Source organism: Furipterus horrens, unplaced genomic scaffold (assembly GCF_987537825.1).
Source record: "Furipterus horrens unplaced genomic scaffold, mFurHor1.1.pri manual_scaffold_3, whole genome shotgun sequence".
In the NCBI taxonomy this organism is placed as follows: Eukaryota; Metazoa; Chordata; class Mammalia; order Chiroptera; family Furipteridae; genus Furipterus; species Furipterus horrens.
Genome location: NW_028327173.1, coordinates 125,646,230 through 125,669,676, shown reverse-complemented (window position 1 = coordinate 125,669,676; position 23,447 = coordinate 125,646,230). Strand labels below are relative to the sequence as shown.

Below are 23,447 nucleotides of genomic sequence, written 5' to 3'. Positions count from 1 at the left end.
CTTTTGACTAAGTTTGTATGAGATCTCCTATGTAAATAAATAATCCATATAGTTAACATTTAAAACCATCATATTAATCAATAAGTTTTTCTTAACCATTTCCTAATTGCTAAACATTTAGGTCCCTCCCACTACCAGTTTGGGGGGATAACAAATATTTTTATGTATCAAATTTTAAAGTTTATCTGGATAAAAGCAGAAATACTGACAAATTCCTATAGAGATTCAACTCAGAATTTAAGTTCAGTAAAATCAACCTCATTTTTATCAGAAGTGGTGTGGTTCTAGAATAACTGCTAAATTCAAAAGAGTTTCTTCCCTTTTATTTTGTATTCAGAACTTGTTCACCTTTTATTTATGTCCAGCTGTAGCTTTTTAAGTTCTGAGTAGCAATTCTGAAGATTATTTTTTGTCTAATTGTCAAAATCATCATTCTTTCTCTTGAAGAAAACATGTGCCATTTACAGAAATATCTTTCAGGAAAGTGTAAGAAAATAATGATACACAATTTTAAATTATTAACAAAACAGAACTCCTTTTCCTTCTTTCTAAAATCAATAAGCATGTCCTCAGGTGAGGATTAAAAAAAATTGTTAAATCTTATAAGCATCCTTTTACATAGCTATCTGATATTCAATGCTATAAATAAAGCACAATTTAAGCATTCTCCTCTAATCAAGACAAATACATAAATATGCTCACATTTAAAAAATTATTTCTTTCAGGTGGTCTGATCTTATGTTTTCAAATTTTTATATTTCATCCACCATAAATTTTAATCACGTCTAGTCTATTTTTCTACTGAAGTACTTATGTTTTTTCTAATTGATTTGAACTTCTCATTATATTCACTGAAAGCATTTTTCCTCTGGCACTTGAAATTTATTCATGACATTTTAAACCTACATATATTTATACTGTCAAATCAATCTCATTACTGTTATTTCTTTTCTATTGCTCCTCCTAAGTACTTCAGCACGCATAAAACATAAGATTTTTTTCATTTCATTTCCTCTTTTTTGAGTTAAATTTAATTTAATTTTTCTGATTTCTGACAAATGTATACATCTCTCTTACCCATTCTATTGTTTTACTTAGATTTAGCATTTGTCCCGCTGTGAGTTAAATAGTTCTCATTTTAAAGAATTAGTTTTAATTTTACCATTTTAGACTTTTTATTCAGTGTACAAAGTGAGGTTTCTAATCTTTATCAACCCCTCCTTTTAATGGTTATGAATAAAGTATAATCTTCCTGCTTGGTATTGGTCTCTGATGTTCTTTTTACATGTTGTTCTCCTATCTACTAGGATCTATTTTAGCACTGTTCTTTTTATCTGTTTTTATGAGCCAGAACCACACTATTAGAAAATTATAGTTGCCTCACCCAAACTCATGGGGAATGAATAACACGCTATTAAATAATGAATGGGTTAACAATGACATCAAAGAGGAAATCAAGAAATTTCTAGAAACTAATGACAATGAACACACAACAGCCCAAACCCTATGGGACACAGCAAAAGCAGTCCTAAGAGGGAAGTTCATAGCAATACAGGCATATCTGAAAAGACTAGAAGAATCTCAAATAAAAAATCTAACCCTAAAGCTATAAGAACTAGAACAACAACAACAAACAAAGCCTAGGGCAAAAAGAAGAAAGGAAATAATCAAGATCAAAGCAGAATTAAACGACATAGAAACTAAACGAACAATCCAAAAAATCAACAAAACTAGGAGCTGGTTCTTTGAAAAAATAAACAAAATTGACAAGCCTCTAGCCAGGCTCATCAAGAAAAAAAGAGAGAAGACCCAAATAAACAAAATCAGAAATGAAAGAGGAGAAATCACGACTGATACTTCAGAAATACAAACAATTATAAGAAATTACTACAAACAACTATATGGCAAGAAATTTGACAACGTAGTAGAAATGGACAGATTTCTAGAAACATATAACCTTCCCAAACTGAATCAAGAAGAGGTAGAAAGTCTCAACAGACTAATAACAAAGAAGGAAATTGAAACAGTAATCAAAAATCTCCCTGCACACAAAAGCCCTGGACCGGATGGCTTCACAGGCGAATTTTACAAAACATTTAGGGAAGAACTAACTCCTACCTTCCTCAAACTATTCCAAAAAATCCAAGAAGAGGGAAAAATCCCAAACTCTTTCTATGAAGCCAGTATTACCGTAATCCCAAAACCAGGTCAAGACACAGGAAAGAAAGAAAACTACAGGCCAATATCGCTAATGAACATAGATGCTAAAATCCTCAATAAAATTTTGGCAAACAGGATCCAACAATACATCAAAAAGATCATACACCATGATCAAGTGGGATTCATTCCAGGGATGCAAGGATGGTTTAATATTCGCAAATCAATAAATATAATACATCACCTAAACAAAATGAAAGACAAAAATCACATGATAATATCTATAGATGCAGAAAAAGCATTTGATAAAGTACAACACCCATTTATGATGAAAACACTCAGCAAAATGGGAATAGAGGGAGCATACCTTAACATAATTAAGGCTATATATGAGAAAGCATTCCCCCTGAAATCAGGAACTAGACAAGGCTGTCCACTCTCCCCACTTCTATTCAACATAGTGTTGGAAGTCCTAGCCACAGCAATCAGACAAGACAAAGAAATAAAAGTCATCCAAATTGGGAAAGAAGAAGTAAAACTATCACTATTTGCAGACGACATGATAGTATACCTAGAAAACCCTATAAACTCCACTAAAAGACTACTCGATATAATAAGTGAATTTGGTAAAATAGGGTACAAAATAAATATATAGAAATCTAAGGCATTTCTGTATACCAACAATAAAATATCAGAGACAGAGGCAAAAAAGAAAATACCATTTACTATAGCAACAAGAAAAATAAAGTACCTAGGAATAAACTTAACCAAAGAGATAAAAGACCTGTACAATGAAAATTATGCAACATTGAAGAAAGAAATTAAGGAAGATACAAATAAATGGAAGCAAATACCATGTTCTTGGATGGGAAGAATCAACATCATCAAAATGGCCATACTACCCAAAGCAATTTACAAATTCAATGCAATCCCTATTAAAATACCAATGACATATTTCACTGAACTAGAACAAATCCTCCAAAAATTCATATGGAACCAAAAAAGACCCCGAATAGCAAAAGCAATCTTGAAACAGAAGAACACAGCAGGAGGAATCACGATACCAGACATCAAACAATACTACAAAGCCACTGTGATCAAAACAGTCTGGTACTGGCATAAGAATAGACATATAGATCAGTGGAACAGAACTGAAAGCCCAGAAATAAACCCAGGCCTCTATGGTCAACTAATCTTTGATAAAGGAGGAAGGAACATAAAATGGAGTGAGAAGAGCCTCTTTAACAAATGGTGCTGGGAGAACTGGACAGGGACATGCAAAAAAATGAAATTAGACCACCAACTTACACCACACACGAGAATAAACTCAAGATGGATTAAAGACTTAAATGTAAGCCGTGACACCATAAAAGTCCTAGAGGAAAACATAGGCAGGAAAATTTCAGATATCCTATGTAACAATATCTTCACGGATACATCTCCTAAGGCAAGAGAAATAAAGGAAAAAATAAACAAATGGGACTACATCAAACTAAAAAGTTTCTGCTCATCAAAAGAAAACATCAGCAAGATGAAAAGGAAACCAACCATATGGGAAAACATATTTGCCAATGATATCACAGACAGGGGACTGATCTCCAAAATATATAAAGAGCTTATACAACTCAATACCAAGAAAACAAACAACCCTATTACAAAATGGGCAAAGGACCTGAACAAACACTTCTCCGAAGAGGACATACAGAAGGTCCATAGGCACATGAAAAAATGTTCAACATCATTGGCCATCAGAGAGATGCAAGTAAAAACCACAATGAGATACCACCTTACACCTGTCAGAATGGCCATTACCAACAAATCAACAAACAACAAATGCTGGCGAGGATGTGGAGAAATGGGAACCTTAGTGCACTGTTGGTGGGAATGCAGACTGGTGCAGCCACTATGGAGAACAGTATGGAATTACCTCAAAAAACTAAAAATGGAACTGCCTTTTGAACCAGCGATTCCACTGCTAGGATTATACCCGAAAAATCCTAAAACACTAATTCAAAAAAACCTATGCACCCCTATGTTCATAGGAGCCTTGTTTACAATAGCTAAGTGCTGGAAACAGCCTAAGTGCCCATCTGTAGATGAGTGGATCAAAAAACTGTGGTACATTTACACAATGGAATACTATGTAGCAGAAAGAAAGAAGGAACCCCTGCCATTTGCGACAACATGGATGGAACTAGAGAGAATTATGATTAGTGAAATAAGGCAGCAAAGAAAGCAAAATACCATATGATGTCACCTAATACAGGAAACTAAAGAGCAACACAAACAAACGAACTAAATAGGCAAAGACTAGAATAGTAGTCAGTAGGGGGGAGGGGAGAGGGAGAGAAGGAGTATAAGTAAGGGAAGGGTCTAGTCAAGGAACGTGTATAAATGATTCATGGACATGGACAATGGGGAGGGATATGATTGCAGGAGAGGAGATGGGCTGGGAGGGGGGAGCAACGGGGGAAAAATGGGACAACTGTAATTGAAAAACCAAAAAATAAAATTAAAAAAAAAAAATTATAGTTGCCGCACCCTAACAAATTTTCTTTTTTCAAGTTTACCATCTAGTCTTACCTGGTTAATTGTTTTTACTAGGAAGATAAAAAAAGGGATAGTGCCTGTACCACCTAGAAATTCTAGAAATTGCAAAAACAGTACTCAACCCAATAAACAGAAAGAAAATTACTAAAAATTGGCTCTAGATAAAAAGAGTTACTTTCAACTAACTTTGGAATAACATTTTTGCAATGTTATAACTTTATAGCGCTATCCATTTCTCTTTTTTTCTTCTTTCTAGCAAATAATTTCACTGTTCTAATTACCTTAACTTTAATGACTCCATCTTGTGGTTCACAGTGTTGCTTTAGAAAAAGCTTCAGTTTCTCACGAGAAAATAGGTGTTTTCTCCGGCTAAAGAGGAAAAAGATAGGAAAGTGTTAGTATTAAAGAATTCTATCTTATAAACTCTGTAAATCTGTTAACAATCTCAATTTCAAGTCTAGGAAAACGACATTTCATTTTCTGATAGTATTTATGTAGAAGTAACCTGAAACTTTATACAGAAGTATTTACATAGAATAAGATCTACTTGATTGGATCTATTATAAAAGTCCATTAAAAATAGTATATGTGCCCTGGCCAGTGTGACTCAGTTGGTTGGAGCATCGTCCAGTAAACTGAAAGGGCATGGATTCAATTTCCAGTCAGGGAACATGCTTAGGCTGTGTGGGTTCTGTCCCTGTTGGGGCATGTTCAGGAGGCAACCATCTATGTTTCTCTCTCTGTCTCTCCCTTCGTCTGTCTGGAATCAATGACTACATTCTCCGGTGAGGATAAGAAAAATTGTATATGCATTTTTGCTTAGGAACCGCTTAGAAATAAAATAAGCCTCAAGAAAAATATACTATGAAGAAATAACCATATCTTATAAAATTAGATGATCACACCTACAAGTTATCACCATTAAAATTCTTCAAAAAAATTAGAATCAGTACGCTACCAGATATCACATAACACTAAGTAAATCAACATTCAAATTGATATTTTAAACAGATTTGAACATGGATTTTATCGAATTCTAAAATACTTTGCATTTAAATTTCACCTGGCAGCCAACAAATTCATGGCATTAAAATTAAAGAGAATGAGGATTCTTAAGATTCCAAGAATATACTATTTTTGATTCTCTCTTGCTCCCAAATTCAAAGAGTAACTGTAACAGTGATTAACACCACCATAACAAAACAAAAACAATAAACAACACACACAAGTATTTTTGGAAAGTAAATGTTTTAATTAAACTCAATGTATTTCTTTCAAGAAAAGGCCACATTAAAAGCTTCTATGAATAAATAAATTATAAAGTTTTTAAGCAGAGGTCCTCCCCAAAATATTATCACTTCTTTGAACACATGAGTACATATGCAACAACAGAGACGAGAGAATAAGTAAAAATATTTTACATCAAATGAAATGCAAGACTGACTTCTATGTGGCAAGTTGCTAGTTGGCTGATGATATCAACTCATTTTCAGATGACTAAGAGCCTAACCTCAACAGGTAACACTAGGGATTTTCCCAAAATATATCTATGTATAGTACTGATTTTTAAAAATGTTAACCACTTACTACTTATCTCTTTTGATTATGTCTCAAAGAGGAATTTTTAAAAATATTCAACTTTCGCTCTGGCTGGTGTGGCTCAGTGGACTGAGCACCAACCTGCCAACTGAAGAGTTGCTGGTTTGATTCCCAGTCAGGGCACAATCCTGGGTTGAGGGCCAGGTCCCCAGATGGGAGTGTGTCAGAGGCAACCAATTGATGTTTCTCTCCCTCTCTTTCTCCCTTCCCTCTCCTCTCTCTAAAAAATAAATAAAAAATAAAACCTTAAAAAAAAAAGATATTCAACTTCTATTATTTACCTTTCTTAAGGAATGAGAAGAGACTGATCAGATGTTTGTGTCTAATAAATAAAACACTATAAATGTGATTGATATATTTCAAAGCACCATCAGATATCTCAGTTTTGAAAACTGAGCTCTCTCATGAGAAGTACCTCAAAAATAGGATCCTTCATAACTTCTTAGATGTGAAGACTATTTGGGGTTAGTTGCTAATCTAAACAAAAGGCTCAAAGAGTCCATTAGGATTCATTTTATCAGTCCATGAGCATATAAATGCCCATTTATTTTTACAAAAGGAAGTAACCACTTGCAACACTACCCATTTGTCCTACATCAAATCTTCTTAACCTAACATAAATATATGACTTTAAACCAGCATAGAGAATATACTAAATTTTACCTGATTTGTGTGGCTTTAACAATGGCACACTCATACAATTCTTTTTCAGTTGGTTGCACCTTGTACTTAAACAATAAGGGATCGACTGCATCTCTTTTCTTCCTAAAAAGAGCAAAGATACAAATCAGTTAGTATTTTTTTGGAAATATGAGATTTTAAATGGAAATCTAGTTTCTAAGAACTACGAGTACTATAACACAATCTAATGTATATTTATTTTAACTAGGATTTTATATGTTACTGATATCCCTCACCATTCTATTAGCCAAAAGAGTACAAAGCACTATTTTATGTTAGGTAGGTACTTTAATTACTCATTTGATAAATTTTCCTTGGGTGAAGAAAATAACTAGAGAAGAATAAGCAGAGTACCCAGTTTAGGTAAAATTTGTAAACAAAGAGTTCTTATATTTGCTTTTAAACTTTCTTCTTCATAGCTTTGTAATCCAAGAGAAAAAGTGGAGATTATATAATTTACCATTTTTTAAGAATTGGCTGCCCTGGCTGGTGTTGCTCAGTGGACTGAGCACCAACCTGCAAACTGAAAAGCTGCCAGTTTGATTCCCAGTCAGGGCACATGACTGGGTTGCAGGCCAGGTTCCTGGTTGGGGGCTTGCAAGAGGCAGCTGATAGATGTTTCTCTCCCTCTCTTTCTCCCCCCCTTCCCCTCTGTCTAAAAATAAATAAATAAAATCTTTAAAAAAGAATTGGCAAAGAAGCTACACATTTAAAACCCCCACCAACTTCTTACCTTTTCTTCTCTTTGAGGGTGCATCCACTCATTCATTCATTGTTATAAATTTGAACATGCTACAATATGGATGTACCTTAAAAAATTATACTAAGTGGAATAAGCCAGACACAAAAGGACAAATATTATGATTCCATTTATATGAAATATCTAGAAGAGGTAAATTCATAGAGATGGGAACCAATTAGAGGTTACTAGTGGGTAGGGGGACAAGGAAATGGGTAATTATTACTTAATGAGCACAGAGTTTCTGTATAGGGTGATGAAAAGTTTTGAAAACAGTGGTGATAGTTGTACAACAGTGTGAATCTAATTAATGCCACTACATTGTACACCTAAAAAGGTTAAAATGACAAATGATTATGTTATACATGTTCTCTCTCTCTCTCTGCCTCTGACTCATCCTTTCTCCCACAAAATGCTGGTGATCATTTTGAGGACCAAGGCTTAATTCCAACTACGCTGCTTTAGTATATCTTGTAGGTATTATCAACTACGTGATGCTGGGCAAATTTTCTAACTTTGAACTTCTGTTTCTCCTCAACGATATAAGAATATGACCGTCTACCCTTATAAAATGGGTCTGAGGAATAAATAAGCAACACACGTGGGTGCTGTTATATAGCTTAACTTGTAGAAAATGACCAATAAAGAATTGTTCCCTTCCCTTCTCTTCAACCCACCTACTAAAACATAAGAAAATCCAGACTATGTTTGTTGGCTGGGAGCAACCCAGAAGTAAATCACTTAAGTTAGGGAGTTAATAGAAATAACAAAGCAAAAGTCCAAAGATGACTATGTTTCACTCTTCCTGGTTTCTCAGGATACAGCAGTAGCAATACAAACAACCACGCATTTTATAATTTTGATGTATAGTGAAAGCTTAGATTCTCTGAGAATCACAAACAGGTTAAAAATATCTATGAATAAAGTAATAGACTAGCTTACTCACTTTTCCTATATCAACGGTCTATTCCAAGTACCTATATTTAAAGGAGAAGGCACAGACTATGCAGGCAGGAAATTATGACCAATTACTCCTATGGCCAAATTCAACTACACTTTGTAATGAGCTTGTTATAAGTGGTACAAGTGGGGTTTATGAATAGAAATATTCTTCTAAATGCTACATATAACAGGCAAAACATTCCCTTACTAATTGGGATTCTGAACGAATTTGCTTTGTACTCAAGTTAACAAATTAGTCCCAAAATATGCAGGTAGCTTATATTAAAATATAAAAAGAAGGACATTCAGGCACTGAATAATAGAGTGCTGAACCTAAGAATCTAGACATTTCTCATCTCAAAGCACCAAAAAGAATTAGAAGAGTATATTAAAAGTCACTACAAAATAACCTCAAATGACGTTATTTTAAAATAAAAAAATTTAGACAAATGCTTACCATATTTAAACATCAATTTAAAAATATTTATATACAAAATCTGTATCTAAGTGTTCAAGACTCATTTAATATATAACTCTAAGGGTTACAATCTATGCTATAGTAAAAAAAAAACCAAAACAAAAAAAACCACATGAACTACTCTCAGAGCTGCTCAAGGACATACATTAACTACCACAATACCCACTAATTCTGCATGCCAAACTATGTGTTCAGTAAGAGATACTGACAACTGACCTATTAATTTCTTTTTCTGCTTAATAGTAGTAACTCAAGAAAAAGAGATATAGCAAAAGACTTATTATATAGGACCATATTATGCTTCATTCATTAACCCTCCAGTTTTCTTTTTTTTTTTTTTTTTTTTTTGGTCAGGCAATGTACTGGCTAGATGACCTCATGCAAAGCCAATTAACCTTTCTAAGCCTCATATTGTTGTTAAGTAAAAATAACAATGTTCCATACTGACAAACATGCAAGGCAAACACTTAGCACAGTGCCAGCACATAGTAAATGCTCAGATGCCAGCTATAGATACAATAGTTCAAGCCAGAAAAAAAGATCTTGAATTATAAGATTCTGAGGGACAGAATTTGATAGTTACTAGTATTTCAGGAGCAAAGGAGTTAAAGGAAGTATTTAAATAAGAGTGGCCTCAGTGCTCTGGCTGGGTAGTTCGGTTGGTAATTGCATTGACCTGATACACCAAGGTTGTGGGTTTGATCCCTGGTCTGGGTACATAAAAGAATCAATCAATGAATGCATAATTAAGTGGAACAACAGAACGATATTCCTCTCTCTCTTCCTTCCTCTCTCTCAAATCAATAAAGTTAAAAAAAAAAAGTAGTCTCAGGTTCCTTATTTGATTATGGTTCTATTTATTAAAAACAGGGAAGAAAAAGAAAGACAAGAAAGACAAGACAGGTTGGAGAAAGCATTTTTAAGTCTGAGATTCTTAAAAGGCAGAGAGGGAACAGAATGGAGCAATGAAGAATTAGATGGTTGCTGCAGAGAATAAAGGAAGGAGCCAAGTTAAAACACGTAAACAGATTCATGTTGAGGACTAAGCTGAGATTTTAAATTTACCTGCAAGTAGTGCCAATCTAGATGTGTTTGTGTGATTATTTTTCAAGAGCACTTAGCTGGTGCAGGTTGTCAAATGACTGAATTTCAGAAGTGTAGAGTTTCTTTACCATATATACCATGAAGTCTGATAAAGTACAGAATTAATTTTTCCAAGTAAACAAAAGTGGAATGTGTACGTGTAATGGACTGAGATGAGCTTTGATTGCTCTTAAGCTGCTAACTAGAATTAACTAGGTAAGTTCAGTTTTACAAACTGTAACATGTGCTGTGGATCCACATGATTAGCTAAATAGTATGCTACAGAATGACTAGAAAGAAACAATGAAGGGGTTAAAGAAAAAACTGTTTCATGGGATATCATTAGCCAATGTGATACATATTTTAAAATTAATAAAAATCACTTACCCATTTTGAAAAGAACAATTTTGTGTTTCTGAATCATCACTATCACTGATAATAATAGTTTCTCCATCTACACTGCTGACATGTCCATTAGCAAAACCATTTTGATGTGATGGAGGGAGGACTTCCAAAATCCTACACTGTAACCTGAAAGAAAATGATATATTTAAAAGTGTAAATCATTTGATATTTTATAATCAAACACTTCAAAACAATCTAATTATTGTGAACTTAAAAGTTTTGTTTTATAGAAACTATGGCTGATTGATGTAACCAATTTTATAAAAAAGAAAATCTGTAATATTGAATTTAAACAAAGATTGGCTATAATTTAAAATAATACAAAACTATTTTAAAGGTCAACTTATCAAGATTCTTGGCAATTATATTCTTAACTAAAGTTACTATGTATTTAGAAAATCTAATTCTGGCATAATACCTCATTATACAGATTAGGCCTATAGTTTTTCAAAGCCTCCAATATTTTAAATTCTGAAATTTTCCTTTCTGATCATAACCTTTTTCATTCTCACTGTAACTTTTGTTGTGATTTCTGATCTCTGGAAAGCTTCCTATTCACTAATTCTATTGCCCCTCTTTTGACTTCCCTTACCTCTGCCCACTCCATCTGGGTTTTATGTGCTGCAGTTTCAGACTCATTCACCACAACTGAAATATTCTTTAATCCCATTTTATTGTGCCAATTTTCAACTGAAATAAAATATTAAATAGACAGCCCTGGCCAGGTGGCTCAGTTGGAGCATCGCCCCGTATACCACTCAGGGCACATGCCTGGGTTGCGGGTTAAATGCCCTGTCGGGAAACCTAGGGGAGGAGACCAATAGATGTTTGTCTCTCCTATTGATGTTTCTCTTCCTTCTTTCCTCTATCTCTAAAATCAACACATGTATCCTTGGGTTAGGAATGAAAAAATAAGTAAAATAATATGTGGTATATCTGTAAAAAAAAAATGAAGTACTGATAACATGCTACAGTATGGATAAACCTTGAAAGCATTAAGTGAAAGAAGCCAAATATAAAAGGCCACATATTATATGATTCCATTTGTACAAAAAACCAGAATAAGCAAATCCACAGAGACAGAAAGAGATGAGTTGTTGTCAGGAGTGGAGGGAGGGTAAGGTAATAGATGAGCACAAAGGGCAGTGGCTGTTAACAGGCATGGGCTTTCTTTTCGGGGTGTAGAAAATGTTCTAAAATTAGTTTGTAGTGATGGTTGTACAACTCTATGAAAATACTAAAAACCAATGAATTGTACATTTTAAATGGGTGAATTTTATGATATGTGAAATACATCTCAAGTTGTTAAATAAATGCAGTCACAACTAAAAGCAGGGCATAGGAGGGATGGAGGGAGGGAGGGAAAACACACACATTGCTGAAATTCTATCTATGGCATTTCTACAGCCCTTAGGCAATCCAGGGGGAGGTTTTATTAACCAAGAATATCTTAAGCACATATATACTACCAACGTGTAAATCTCTAGAGAAAAAAGTAGCTCAGAATTAGAAAATTTGTTCCCTGGGGCATTCATTTGGTCATCCCATGCCATAAACAAGTTTTGAAATACTGTGGGCATTCATAAGACTGTCTGCCTGTCCATTCACCAGCTTAATTCTCCTGAGAACTCCATTCTTCCCCTACCTCACCTTCTTCCATGTAACTACTAGTAGAGCCGTCATATTCCCACAAGACCCTGGCCATAGTTAGTTGATAGTACTGGGTGGGTACCTTTTGTTGAGCCAGTACACCCTTTCTAAGATTTTAAATCTGGAATATAGAAAGTAAAAATCAGTTCTTGGAATCAGAATCATGGAATCTATAAAATATAAAACTCTGGCACTGTTGGCACCGTGTTTCCTGTCACATGGAGTGGGTCAGTATGCAGTGAGAGAAGATTTTTAAAAAGCCTACAAGAGAGAAGAGAGGAGAGATGGCAAGGGTTCTACTACAGGCAATCACTTCTCTTATTCCTGTTCTTCCTCAGAGTTAGATGCACCTTGCCATTTCAGGTTTAGCTGGTTAATCTATCCTTTGATTCAATAAACTGATAATTTAACCTTTTGCATTTTTTTTTTTCAAAATGAGTTTTTGTCATGGCCAAAATAAACAGAAGCATACAATTCCAGAAAGACCACCTGTATATTTAGAGTTGGTTCATTTTGGGAAGCTGGTGGATTTTAATAAGATAATAGCACTTATTTTCATTAGTGTGAATTTTAGAATATGCTTATATTCTCCTTTAGGAGAATACCTTTAGTGTCCCCTAAAATATCTAACATTGCTGTCAGGCATAGAGAAAATCAGGACCATGGATGTCCTGCAAGGAACTCTGCACTAGACTCAAACAGAAGAAAGCAACTGGTTCCACAGCTCCCCAAAGTTTAAGAAACAACAAAACATTGAGCATGTGGATGTGCCCTAAATAGGAATTGAAACAGTGACCTTTGGGTTTGCAGGCTGGCGGTCAATCCACTGAGCCACACCAGCCAGGGCTATTCAGATTAAATTAAAAGTATCATATATGCCTCCTTTACAATTTGCTCTTTCAAAAGGATTTAGAAAAAAGAGTGGAGACTCAAATTACTAACACAAAAATGAAAATGGGGACATTACTAGTGATTTTACAGAAATAAAAATGATTTTAAGAAAATACTATGGACAATTATATGCTGATAAATTGGATAATCTAGGTGAAATGGACCAATTCTTAGAAACATACAAACTACCAAAACTGACAAGAAGAAATAGGTAATCTAAAAATATCTATAACTAACAAGTAGATTGAATCAGTAATCTAAAACCTCCCAACAAAAAGAAGTGAAGTCTACCAAGTATTTAAAGAATCAATACTAATTCTTCTCGAAAACTTCTAAAATACTGAAGAGGAAAGAACATGTAAAAAACTCTTATAACTCAACAAAAAACCAAACAATCCAATTCAAAATGGTCTAAGAACCTGAACAGATATTTCCCCCCAAAAGATACAAATGACAATAAATACATGAAAAGATATTCAGGGTCTTTATTCATAAAGTGAATGAAAAATCAAACCTGCAATGAGATACTACTTCATACCCACTAACATGACTATTATAAAAAAAAACAAAAAATTGTGAAAAATGAGAAGTGTTGGTGAGGATGTTGAGACACTGTAACTCTTGTACATGGCTCGGGGCATGTAAAATGGTGCGGTACTGTGGAAAACAATATGGCGGTTCGTAAAAAGATTAAACACAGAATTATCACATGACCTGGCTATTCCACTTCAAGGTATATACCCAAAAGAAATGGGAACGAGAACTCAAGCCCTTGCTGGTGTAGCTCAGTGGATTGAGTGCTGGCCTGCAGTTGCCGGTTTGATTCTCAGTCAAGGCACCAAAAATTAAATATATGTGCACAATGTTAAAAAAAATTAAGAGAGAACTCAAAAGATACTTTATACCAATATTTTTAATGGCATTATTCACAATAATCAAAAGTGGAAACAACTCAAGTGCCCATCAACAGATGAATGGATAAACAAAATGTATACAAGGTCTGTCCAGAAAAAGTTCAACCATTGTTAATAAAATGAGAACAGTTTGTGCGACTCTGATGTAACCTAGTAGCCAAGGAGAGTGGACTGGAATGCACATGTGTGAACAATGATGATGTCACCGTACTAGTCAGTGAGGGCAGTAGATGCCATTGAGTGAGCATGTGTACTGTGTGGCCGTTACATTCAAAATGACTGGGCAGAGCAACGAATCTGCATCAGATTTTGCATTAAGCTTGAGTATTCCTCTGTGGAAACTATTCAGATGATTCAGAAGGCTGCAGCTATGGGCAAATAGTGACTGGCATCTTAATCATGACAATGCACCCATTTATGCTACATGTATTGTGCAGAGTGTTTTGGCAAAACATCAAATCACCCAGGCGACTCAGCCCCCACTACAGCACAGATTTGGCGCCCTGTGACTTCTGACTTTTCCCAAAACTAAAATCACCTTTGAAAGGGAAGAGATTTCAGACCATCGATGAGCTTCAAGAAAATACAATGGGGCAGCTGATAGCTACTGGGAGAACTGTGTGAGGTCCCAAGGTGCCTATGTACAATGATTCTTGTATCTTCCTCAATAAGTGTCTCTTTTTCATATTTCATCGATGGGTACTTTCTGAACAGACCTAGTATACACATAACATTTAATACTTATTATTCAGCCATAAAAGGCTGATCCATGCTACAACATGAATGAACCTTGAAAAAATTATTCTCAGTGAGACAAATATCATATGATCTCACCTAATATAAGAACCTAATGAATAAAACAAACTAGCAAATAGGACCAGAGGCATGGAAACAGGGAACAGACTGACAGTGACCAGAGGGGAGGGGAGAGGTGGAGAAGGAGAGAAAGAAGGGGGAGGGTTTAGGCAAGGAACTAGTATGAATGACCCATGGACAAGGATACCAGGGTGCAGATTGATTAGGGTGGGTGGGGCAGAGGAGAGCAATGGAAGAAAAATGGGACAAATGTAACAGAACAATAAAAAAAAAAATGCTCAGTGAAATAAGTCAAACACAAAAGAACGATTATTGTATGAATCCACTTATTTGAAGTATCTAGAAGAGGCAAATTCATTGGGACAGAAATTATACAGAATAAAGGTTACCAGGTGCTGGAATAAGGGACAAATGAAGAGTTATTGCTTAATGGGTACAGAGTTTCTGTTTGGAATGATGAAAAAGTTCTGGAAATAGTAATGATGGTTACACAATACTATGAATGTATTTAATGCCACTGAATTGAACACTTAAAAATGGTTACAGTGGTCAATTTTATGTTATGTTTATTTTACCACAATTTTTTAAAAAAGAGACTTATTTTGTTCTAAACGTGAAGCTTAAGAAGGTTCAATTACCAAGCTTATATTGGTAGCAAATGGAAATGGTGTCAAAAAAAACTGAAGGTTTACTTTCATTACTGGTTGATAGAACTAAACCAGTGTTTCTAAAGAGGAACAACTACAGGAAATCATATCAAAACATGTTAGGTAATTATGTAGACTAATAATAAAAAGGTTCTGTAATTTAGTGACATGAACTGCACAAAAATATGCAAGGAATCAAATGGACGCACTGTTGAAATGTCTGGGTATCACATCCAAGGATCATATTGCTCAGAGTTCCAGGAGGTGATGAAGAAAGCTTTTCAGTGAACCTTTAACAAAGTTGTTCAAGTTAGAAAAATAATGGTTTTCACTCTTAGGGTGCAGATGAGTCCCCTAAGTGGTGATGGGGGTCTGAGGAATAAACAAAGTAAATGGGACTCCTCCGGGTGCAGGTATGGTTGATGGGGTGACTAAAATGGCTTGATAGTCCATTGAAGGGAATAATATATGACCCCAGTAAGGCCCACAGAGCTACAATAACTTAAGAACTAACTTATTTAAAACCAACAAAAAATTAACAGTTAGAAATGTAATTTCCTAACAGGAATAACAGAGAAGGAAACCAGTATAGCACAGGGGCATTGCCTAGAATATAATGTTTTATTTATAAGTTATACTAGTTATTATCAATGCTACTATTAACTTTGCATCACACCCAAACTATAGGTAATCAGTTCTTGTTTATTTAATAAAGGCTAAGGCTCTTGTTGGTGCTTAAACTTCAGTTAACTACACAAGGTGTCAAATCAACACCTTCTAATAGATTTCCAAAGAGTCTTAATCTGTTTTTCAAATCCACTTGCTACAATTTATTGGTTCTAGGGAGTCCAAAGATTAGTGTAAAAAAGGTTAAAGAATCATGAAATAAGACCTAGTTAGTGGATCTCTGAGAGTACAGAAACTTTCTAAATTAAAGGACAGAAGGGAGGTTGACTATTATTGGAGTTCCTGTGTGCCAGATAAGTATGTAAATTATACATATTTTTCTCTTCATATCAACTCTGCAAGTTACACAGTTTTCAAAGTTGAAATTCAGGGTCAGAAGAGTTAAATTATTTGCTCACGGTCACATAACCAGTGATGGTACAGCCAAAACTTTCAAATTGTTTGACTTTGAAGCCCATATACTTTTTAATCTTCCATTCTATTATGGATTGAGGGGGAACAGCAACACTATATTGACTGAAAGTATTTCAGAAGTTTAAGTCTAGGCAGTCAAGAAGCTCCTAAAGTGCTAACTACTTAAACACATTTTCAGAGTGAAATCAAGTCTGTGGAACAGCAGCAAAAACAGAAGGAAGACATAGCAGAAGTTAGCCATAAATATGTAACAGTGACAAGCTAAATAAGGAAATAGCCTTTTATGAGAATATTCTGGAATAGTATACATGTATACCACTCCTCCTAAACATGTATACCACTCCTCCTAAAAAGTTGTTTGTTTTAGTAGTCATTTATTTTAATAGTCATAGTTCAATTTATATCTCAAAATACAAGTTCATTAAAGCAACAGCAAATTATAAAACATTTTAGAATTGAAATATATGCAGATTTTTTACAAGGCACTTAGGGTAAAAGATAAACATTTAGTAGCAAAAGGGAAGAAGACGAGAAACCTTGGGAGACCTCCCTGAGAAAAGGACCGCCCCTCTGTTTGGGTCTCTAAAAAGGAACATACAAAATCTACGGTTTACTTCACACGTGCTCTCTGTGCTGCCTCATTAACATTTTATTTGTTTAAACATTTATTTAAAATGCTATGCTTGGATAATAACTTCAACTTTGAAGCTTAGAGTTTAAAAAATTCAAATTAAAGGAGGTTATGTGATATCTCATTTTAAGTGGAGGAAACTAGTCAACAAGTCTGATACTTTAAGCAAGATTGTGAATTATGTTGATTACTAGTAAGTGGAGAAGTGGATGTCAGAAAAGGGTGCTTTGTACGTAACACCTCACTTTTTAGACAAACTGATTAGGGTAGCTCAAAAATATTTCATTCTGAACTGTTCCAAGACTCTTTATGGACCAAAGAATCAGGTCTTATAATTTCTACAACAGGCATTTGGCCTATTATAAGCCTGAATATCATAAGATACCAAATATCACCAGATTCTTACCAAAGATTAAATATGTTTATTAAAAGATATATAGTACAAAAAAAAATCTTGGGAAAGATAATTCTGGATATGATATATGGATTAAATCCTTCATATTTCTAATAAGTTTCAAACACCTGGATATTATCAAGACGCTATTTAAACTCTTTAGTATTCAAAAATATTACCTTAAAGCCACATGAGTTAAGTTTGGCTGAAGTATCAACCAAAGTAATTAAAGTTTTATCAAAATACTTAAAAATTCCAACTAGTTTATCAGATTACTATGTATGCAAAGTGTTGTGAGCTCAGCTTTATGCTGGCCTGGCATTACTATGCAACATGTGAGAAGAGGTGATAACCTTGTGAGGAGGCAAGACCAATGTATGGAGATCAGAGACAACAAAACATTAAATAAAATGAAAAGCCACCATAGATTTAGCAGCAAAGTGACCTTTTGTTTTCAACATGATAACAGTATTATTTTAGAACACTTAAATAGGCTTCAATGAGAAGGATGGATGGTAAAGGAAGAGAAAGCAAGCTTCTTGCCTTTATCTTCCTGTTATCCTGAACAAAGAAAACAATGGTCATAACCTTGGGATAATGGAGCAGAAAACAGGAAAAAGCCCGGGTTCCTGACAACTTTGTGGAACTGCACACCCAGCCCTACACTAAAACTTCTGTACTTAATTTTACATGAAAGAGGAATTACCATTTCGTTTATGCCACTAAAATTTTTTCTGTTATCTGCACCAAGTCAAATTCTGGCTGGTAAGAAAAAGCAAGCAATCTATTAGTTGTACTGGCTATTTTTATTAAACACTGATCGTTTATACACATTTTGTCTATGTTAAATTTATTTTGAATCAGAGTGCTGTATTATTCAATTCAGCTAATAAAAGCTGAATAAGATTTTTAAACTTGAAAGTTACGTTGTTATTGGCAATACAGATTTCAAGTCACATTTGTTTCAGGAAATGCAAAATCTAAAGAAGGAAAGTAAGTTTAACAACCTTTGGTTTGTGGGTGTGGCTATAAAAGAGCACATGAAGGATTCTTGTAGTGACAGATATGTTGTGTATCATGACATATCAATGTCAACATCCTGGTTGTGATTCTGTACTACAATTTTCAAGATAATAGTATTACTGAGGGAAATTATGTATTATTTTACAACTGCATGTGAATATACAGTTCTCTCAAAATACGGATTTTATTTTGAAAATGCTAATGATAAATATTAGGAAAGCATTAACTCCAATTAACACTCATTTCACATCAAGAAAAAAAAATCAATGAAAGAGCAATGTATACTATATGTATTACTAAAAAGTGACAGTAAATAATGACACTGTAGTACTGGCAATAGGATAGCCATACAGATAAGAGAGTCTAAAATAGACTCAAGATTCCATTTGTATTTATATTTTGTAAAGGACAAAATTATAAGGACAGAAAACAGAATAGTGGTTGCTCGAGGCTAGGAGGTAGGGGCAAGGGTTGACTACAAAGGGGCACAGAGGAACTTGTGGGGGATAATAAAAATGTTCTCCTACATGTTATTGTGGTGGGTTATATATGACTGTAGCCATAAAAATTCAGAACTATCCACTAAAAAGAGTGAATTTTACCATAAGACAGTAATGTTCTTTAATAAAAATTTAATAGTTTAGACCACTTAGGATAAAAGCCTACTGACTGCAAGTTATTTAAATTATTCTTTAACTGAAAAGAAAAACATTTACTGCTTTTCTGGAAATAATACATATGAGAATGGCAAATTGAAGTAGGTCTACTTGTTGGATCTCACTGAAGTATTGATTGGTTCTCTACAGTCTACACTTATCAAAGAATAGCCAGAGAGTCGTAAAGGGAGCTCTATTTTCCAGTCTGTTTCCATCTCAACTATAAACATTATAAAAATTTACCTTAAAATCTTTATTTTTCATTAAAGAAGTTCAATATACTAGTGTTCTCTATTACAACCAGAGTCAGTCAAATCAAATAAAGTCAGATGATTTCTACACATCAAAATACAGTGTATAAAAATAAGAATTTGCAATGAAATCATTACATGTACAACTGAACAAATCAAAATGTTTAGGGTATAAAAATGATTTCCCATAAATTGGCCTCCCAATTTATGTTATTATGAAAGTACATAAACATTCTAAATTGTAACCATTAAACTTGCAACGACAACCTGGGGGTCAATTAGGTTAAGTATGGGTCTCTGATACGTACAACAAACACAATCATCTACCTAAAGACGGTTCCACTTTAACTTAGAATTCCAAAAACAAAACAAAACCTCCCAGCTGTCCCAAAGAACCTCCTTTTTGTTTCTAATAAAAATTATGTTATCGACATATTAGGGTCATTGGGAAACAAGATTAAAAACAATTTTAGGGTGTTTGTTAGTACTCTCCTTGGCTGAGAACCAGGAATTTTGGCCTTAAAAGGTTAGTAGTAAAAAACAAACAAACAAAAAAAAAGTTAGTAGTGTAAGCTGACCAGCAGAAAGCCTTCTATACTATCTTTGCACCTAAATAAGAAGCCTTCCAGAAGCCTTTAAACCCTTCTGTTAATTTATATTATTCTTTGCCTTCACATTTCTTTAAGTATATTTTATTGATTATACTATTACAGTTGTCCCAATTTTCCTCTTTTACCCCCATCCACACAGTACCCTCCTTCCCTCCAGCTATCACTCCCTTTAGCTCATGTCCATGGGTTGTGCATGTAAGTTCTTTAGCTTCTCCATTTCCTATACTATTCTTAACATCCCCCAATCTATTTTGTACCTTCCAATTATCCTTTTTAATCCCTGCACCTTCTCCCCCATACTCCCCCTTCCCCCTCTCAGCTCATAACCCTCCAAATAATCTCCACATCTATGTTTCTGTTCCTATTTTGGTTGTTTGCTTAGTTTTAGTTTTTTATATTCAGTTGTTGATAGTTATAAGTTTGTTGTTACTTTAATGTTCATGGTTTTGATCTTCTTTTTCTCAAATAAGTCCCTTTAACATTTCATGTATAATGGCTTGCTGGTGATGAACTCCTTTAGCTTTACCTTATCTGGGAAGCACATTATCTGGCCTTCCATTCTAAATGATAGCTTTGCTGGATAGAGTCATCTTGGTTGTAGGTCCTTGCTTTTTACCACTTTCAATACTTCTTACCAGTCCCTTCTTGCCTGCAAAGTTTATTTGGAGATATCAGGTGACAGTCTTATGACAACTCCTTTGTAGGTAACACTCTGCTTTTCTCTTGCTGCTTTCAAGATTCTCTCTTTATCCTTAACCTTTGGCATTTTAATTATGATGTGTCTTGGCATGGTCTTCTTTGGGGTCCAATTTGTTTGGGACTCTCCTTGCTTCCTGGCCTTCTACATCTTTTTTTCCCCACCAAATTAGAGCATTTTTCTTTCATTATTTTTTCAAATAAGTTTTCAATTTCTTGCTCTTCCTCTTCTCCTTCTGGCATCCCTATGATTCAGATGTTGGCACTTTTGGAGATGTCCCAGAGTCTTCTTATACTCTCCTCACTTTTTCAAATTCTTGTTTCTTCTTCTGTTCTAGTTGAAAGCTTATTTCTTCCTTATGTTCCAAATCATCAGTTTGAATCTCAGTTTCCTTCCCTTCACTGTTGGTTCCCTCTGGATTTTTCTTTATTTCACTTATGTGTAACCTTCATTTCTTCCTTTATGTTGTTGCCGTACTCAAGTTCTCTGAGCAACCTTATCACCAGTGTTTTGAACTCTGCATCTGATAGGCTGGCTATCTCTGTTTCATTTAGTTCTTTGTCTGGAGTTTTGTACTGTTCTTTCATTTGGGCCATGTTTCCTGGTCTCCTCAATTTGGCAGCCTCAGTGTGTTTGTTTCTGTGTATTAGGTAGAGCTGTCCTGACTCCCTGTCTTAGGGCACCTGTTAAGTTGTATGGGGAGGAGCCTTAGGTATTCACTAGGGCAGGGCCTGCTGCTTTACCACTTTGTAGCTCTGTGTGGAGCATAAGTCAGAGAGGGGACAAGCTTGCTGCCTGGCTTCTGGAGGTTTGCACAGCACTCTCCCCATTTCTAGTCACTTTACCCACTTCCTGAATGCAATTAGGACCCTTCCAGCCGTTGCACTGGTGGTGATTCCCAGAGTGGGTGGGTTTGCGTATGTTCTAAGTCCATGTAGGCCTTTTAAATGGACTCTCCTGAGAAACCAGCAGTTTCTTCCACTACTCCAACTCCACTGATTTTTACAGCCAGAAGTTATGGAGCTTTATCTTCTTGGCACTGGAAACCTGGGCTGTGCAGTCTGGCCTGGCGCTGGGATTGCTCGCTCCCAAGGTATCTCTTCCAGTTTTTATCTACCACACATGAATGTTCTGCCACCACTGCCTTGCTGCACAACACTGTGTCCTCTCTGCCTCTCCTGGATGAATGTGGCTTCTTTAAATCCTTGGTTGTCAGACTTCCATACAGTTCGATTTTCTGGCAGTTCTGGGTGTTTTTTGTTTTGAGGTTAGTTGTAATTCTTCTTGTGGTTGTGCAAGGAGGTGACCTATGCCTCCATCTTGATCAGAAGTCCCATTACTATCATCCTGCCTTCACCTTTCTACTTAAGTAATACTTTTCCAAAAATTTCTCCTTAATCCCACCAGGACCTGTTATTGACACCTAGCATGTATGTTTAAATCAAAATAACTATTTTTTCACATATCTTTTGTTCCTACTATGTTCTTAAGATGTTTAGTATTTCTTTGTCCTAAATATTAATGCATTTTAATTAATTATGAATTAATAATACCATTTAGGCTAGTCATATAAAAAAAGAACCCAAAGTTAAAGTCCATTGTCTCATTTCCAATTCTAATATATATTAAGTGCCTACTCTCTGTATGATAGGTTTTTATGCTTAATTTTCTCCTACTTCATTAAAGTGCTTAAAGCATTCCACCAATGCATATAGCCACAGAGAATATACTTTAATTGTTCAATAGTTAAGAGCTCTAGTTGACTGGTCACCATCTGATTCCAAAATTGATACAGTTTATAAGGTTAAAAAGTATCTATAATCTTTATTTCATAAAGCAGTTCTAAAAACAATATTGAACAGTGTTTTCTTTAACGTTCTTGACTAGATAACATCTTATATTGTAAATTTTAAATCTAAATAGTATTGGGATAATATTTGGAGAAATCTAGCTACAAATGAAATTCTTGTATAAATCCAATTCTGCTATTTTACTGATTTGAACTACTTTGGGAAAAGGTCTGTCAATCAAAAGTTAAAGATTATTTGGAAGAAAAGCAGTTTATTATCTTCAAAGAGAATTCACACTAGCAAAAGGAATAACTTTCTTCATTCTCAGAAAAAGGCAATGTCACTGGTAAGCTTTTTAGTATCCAATAGTTAATCCAGTTTATGCAAAACCCATTAGAAGTGGTGCACATCTACGTGTTCTGACCTAGGAAGACATCCAAACCATTACTAAGTGAAAAAGCTGCTTGCTATTTAAAAAAAATTTACTATAGTATAGGAAAAAAAGAATACTATGCACTAATTTTTTGACAGTGAGTTATCTCTAAAGGGAGGATTTGGAAAATGCGTTCTAGGCTTTCACCTTTTGTACTGATATATATGATTTAAAAAAATTATAAAGTTTAATCTTAATAAGCAGAGCATATAACTTTTTTTAAATTTAAAGACTTTAGTTTTATAGAGCAGTTTTAGATTCACAGCAAAAATGAAATGAAGATATTGAGATTTCTCATACACTCCCTG

At 34.6% G+C, this 23,447-nt stretch overlaps 1 protein-coding gene across 3 annotated transcripts in view; it reads right to left on the bottom strand.

Moving 5' to 3' along the window:
• The window catches only part of LOC150015889 (cofilin-2), a 103,770-nt gene that overhangs the window by 64,825 nt on the left and 15,498 nt on the right, over positions 1 to 23,447 (bottom strand). For all 3 annotated transcript variants that reach the window (XM_090270147.1, XM_090270145.1, XM_090270146.1), the window contains exons 3-5: positions 10,617 to 10,760; positions 6,970 to 7,071; positions 4,989 to 5,076 (exon numbers count right to left, since the gene is read on the bottom strand). In XM_090270147.1, the coding sequence (XP_090126273.1) occupies positions 4,989 to 5,076; positions 6,970 to 7,071; positions 10,617 to 10,760 (334 nt within the window). The remainder of the gene's footprint in view (positions 1 to 4,988; positions 5,077 to 6,969; positions 7,072 to 10,616; positions 10,761 to 23,447) is intronic.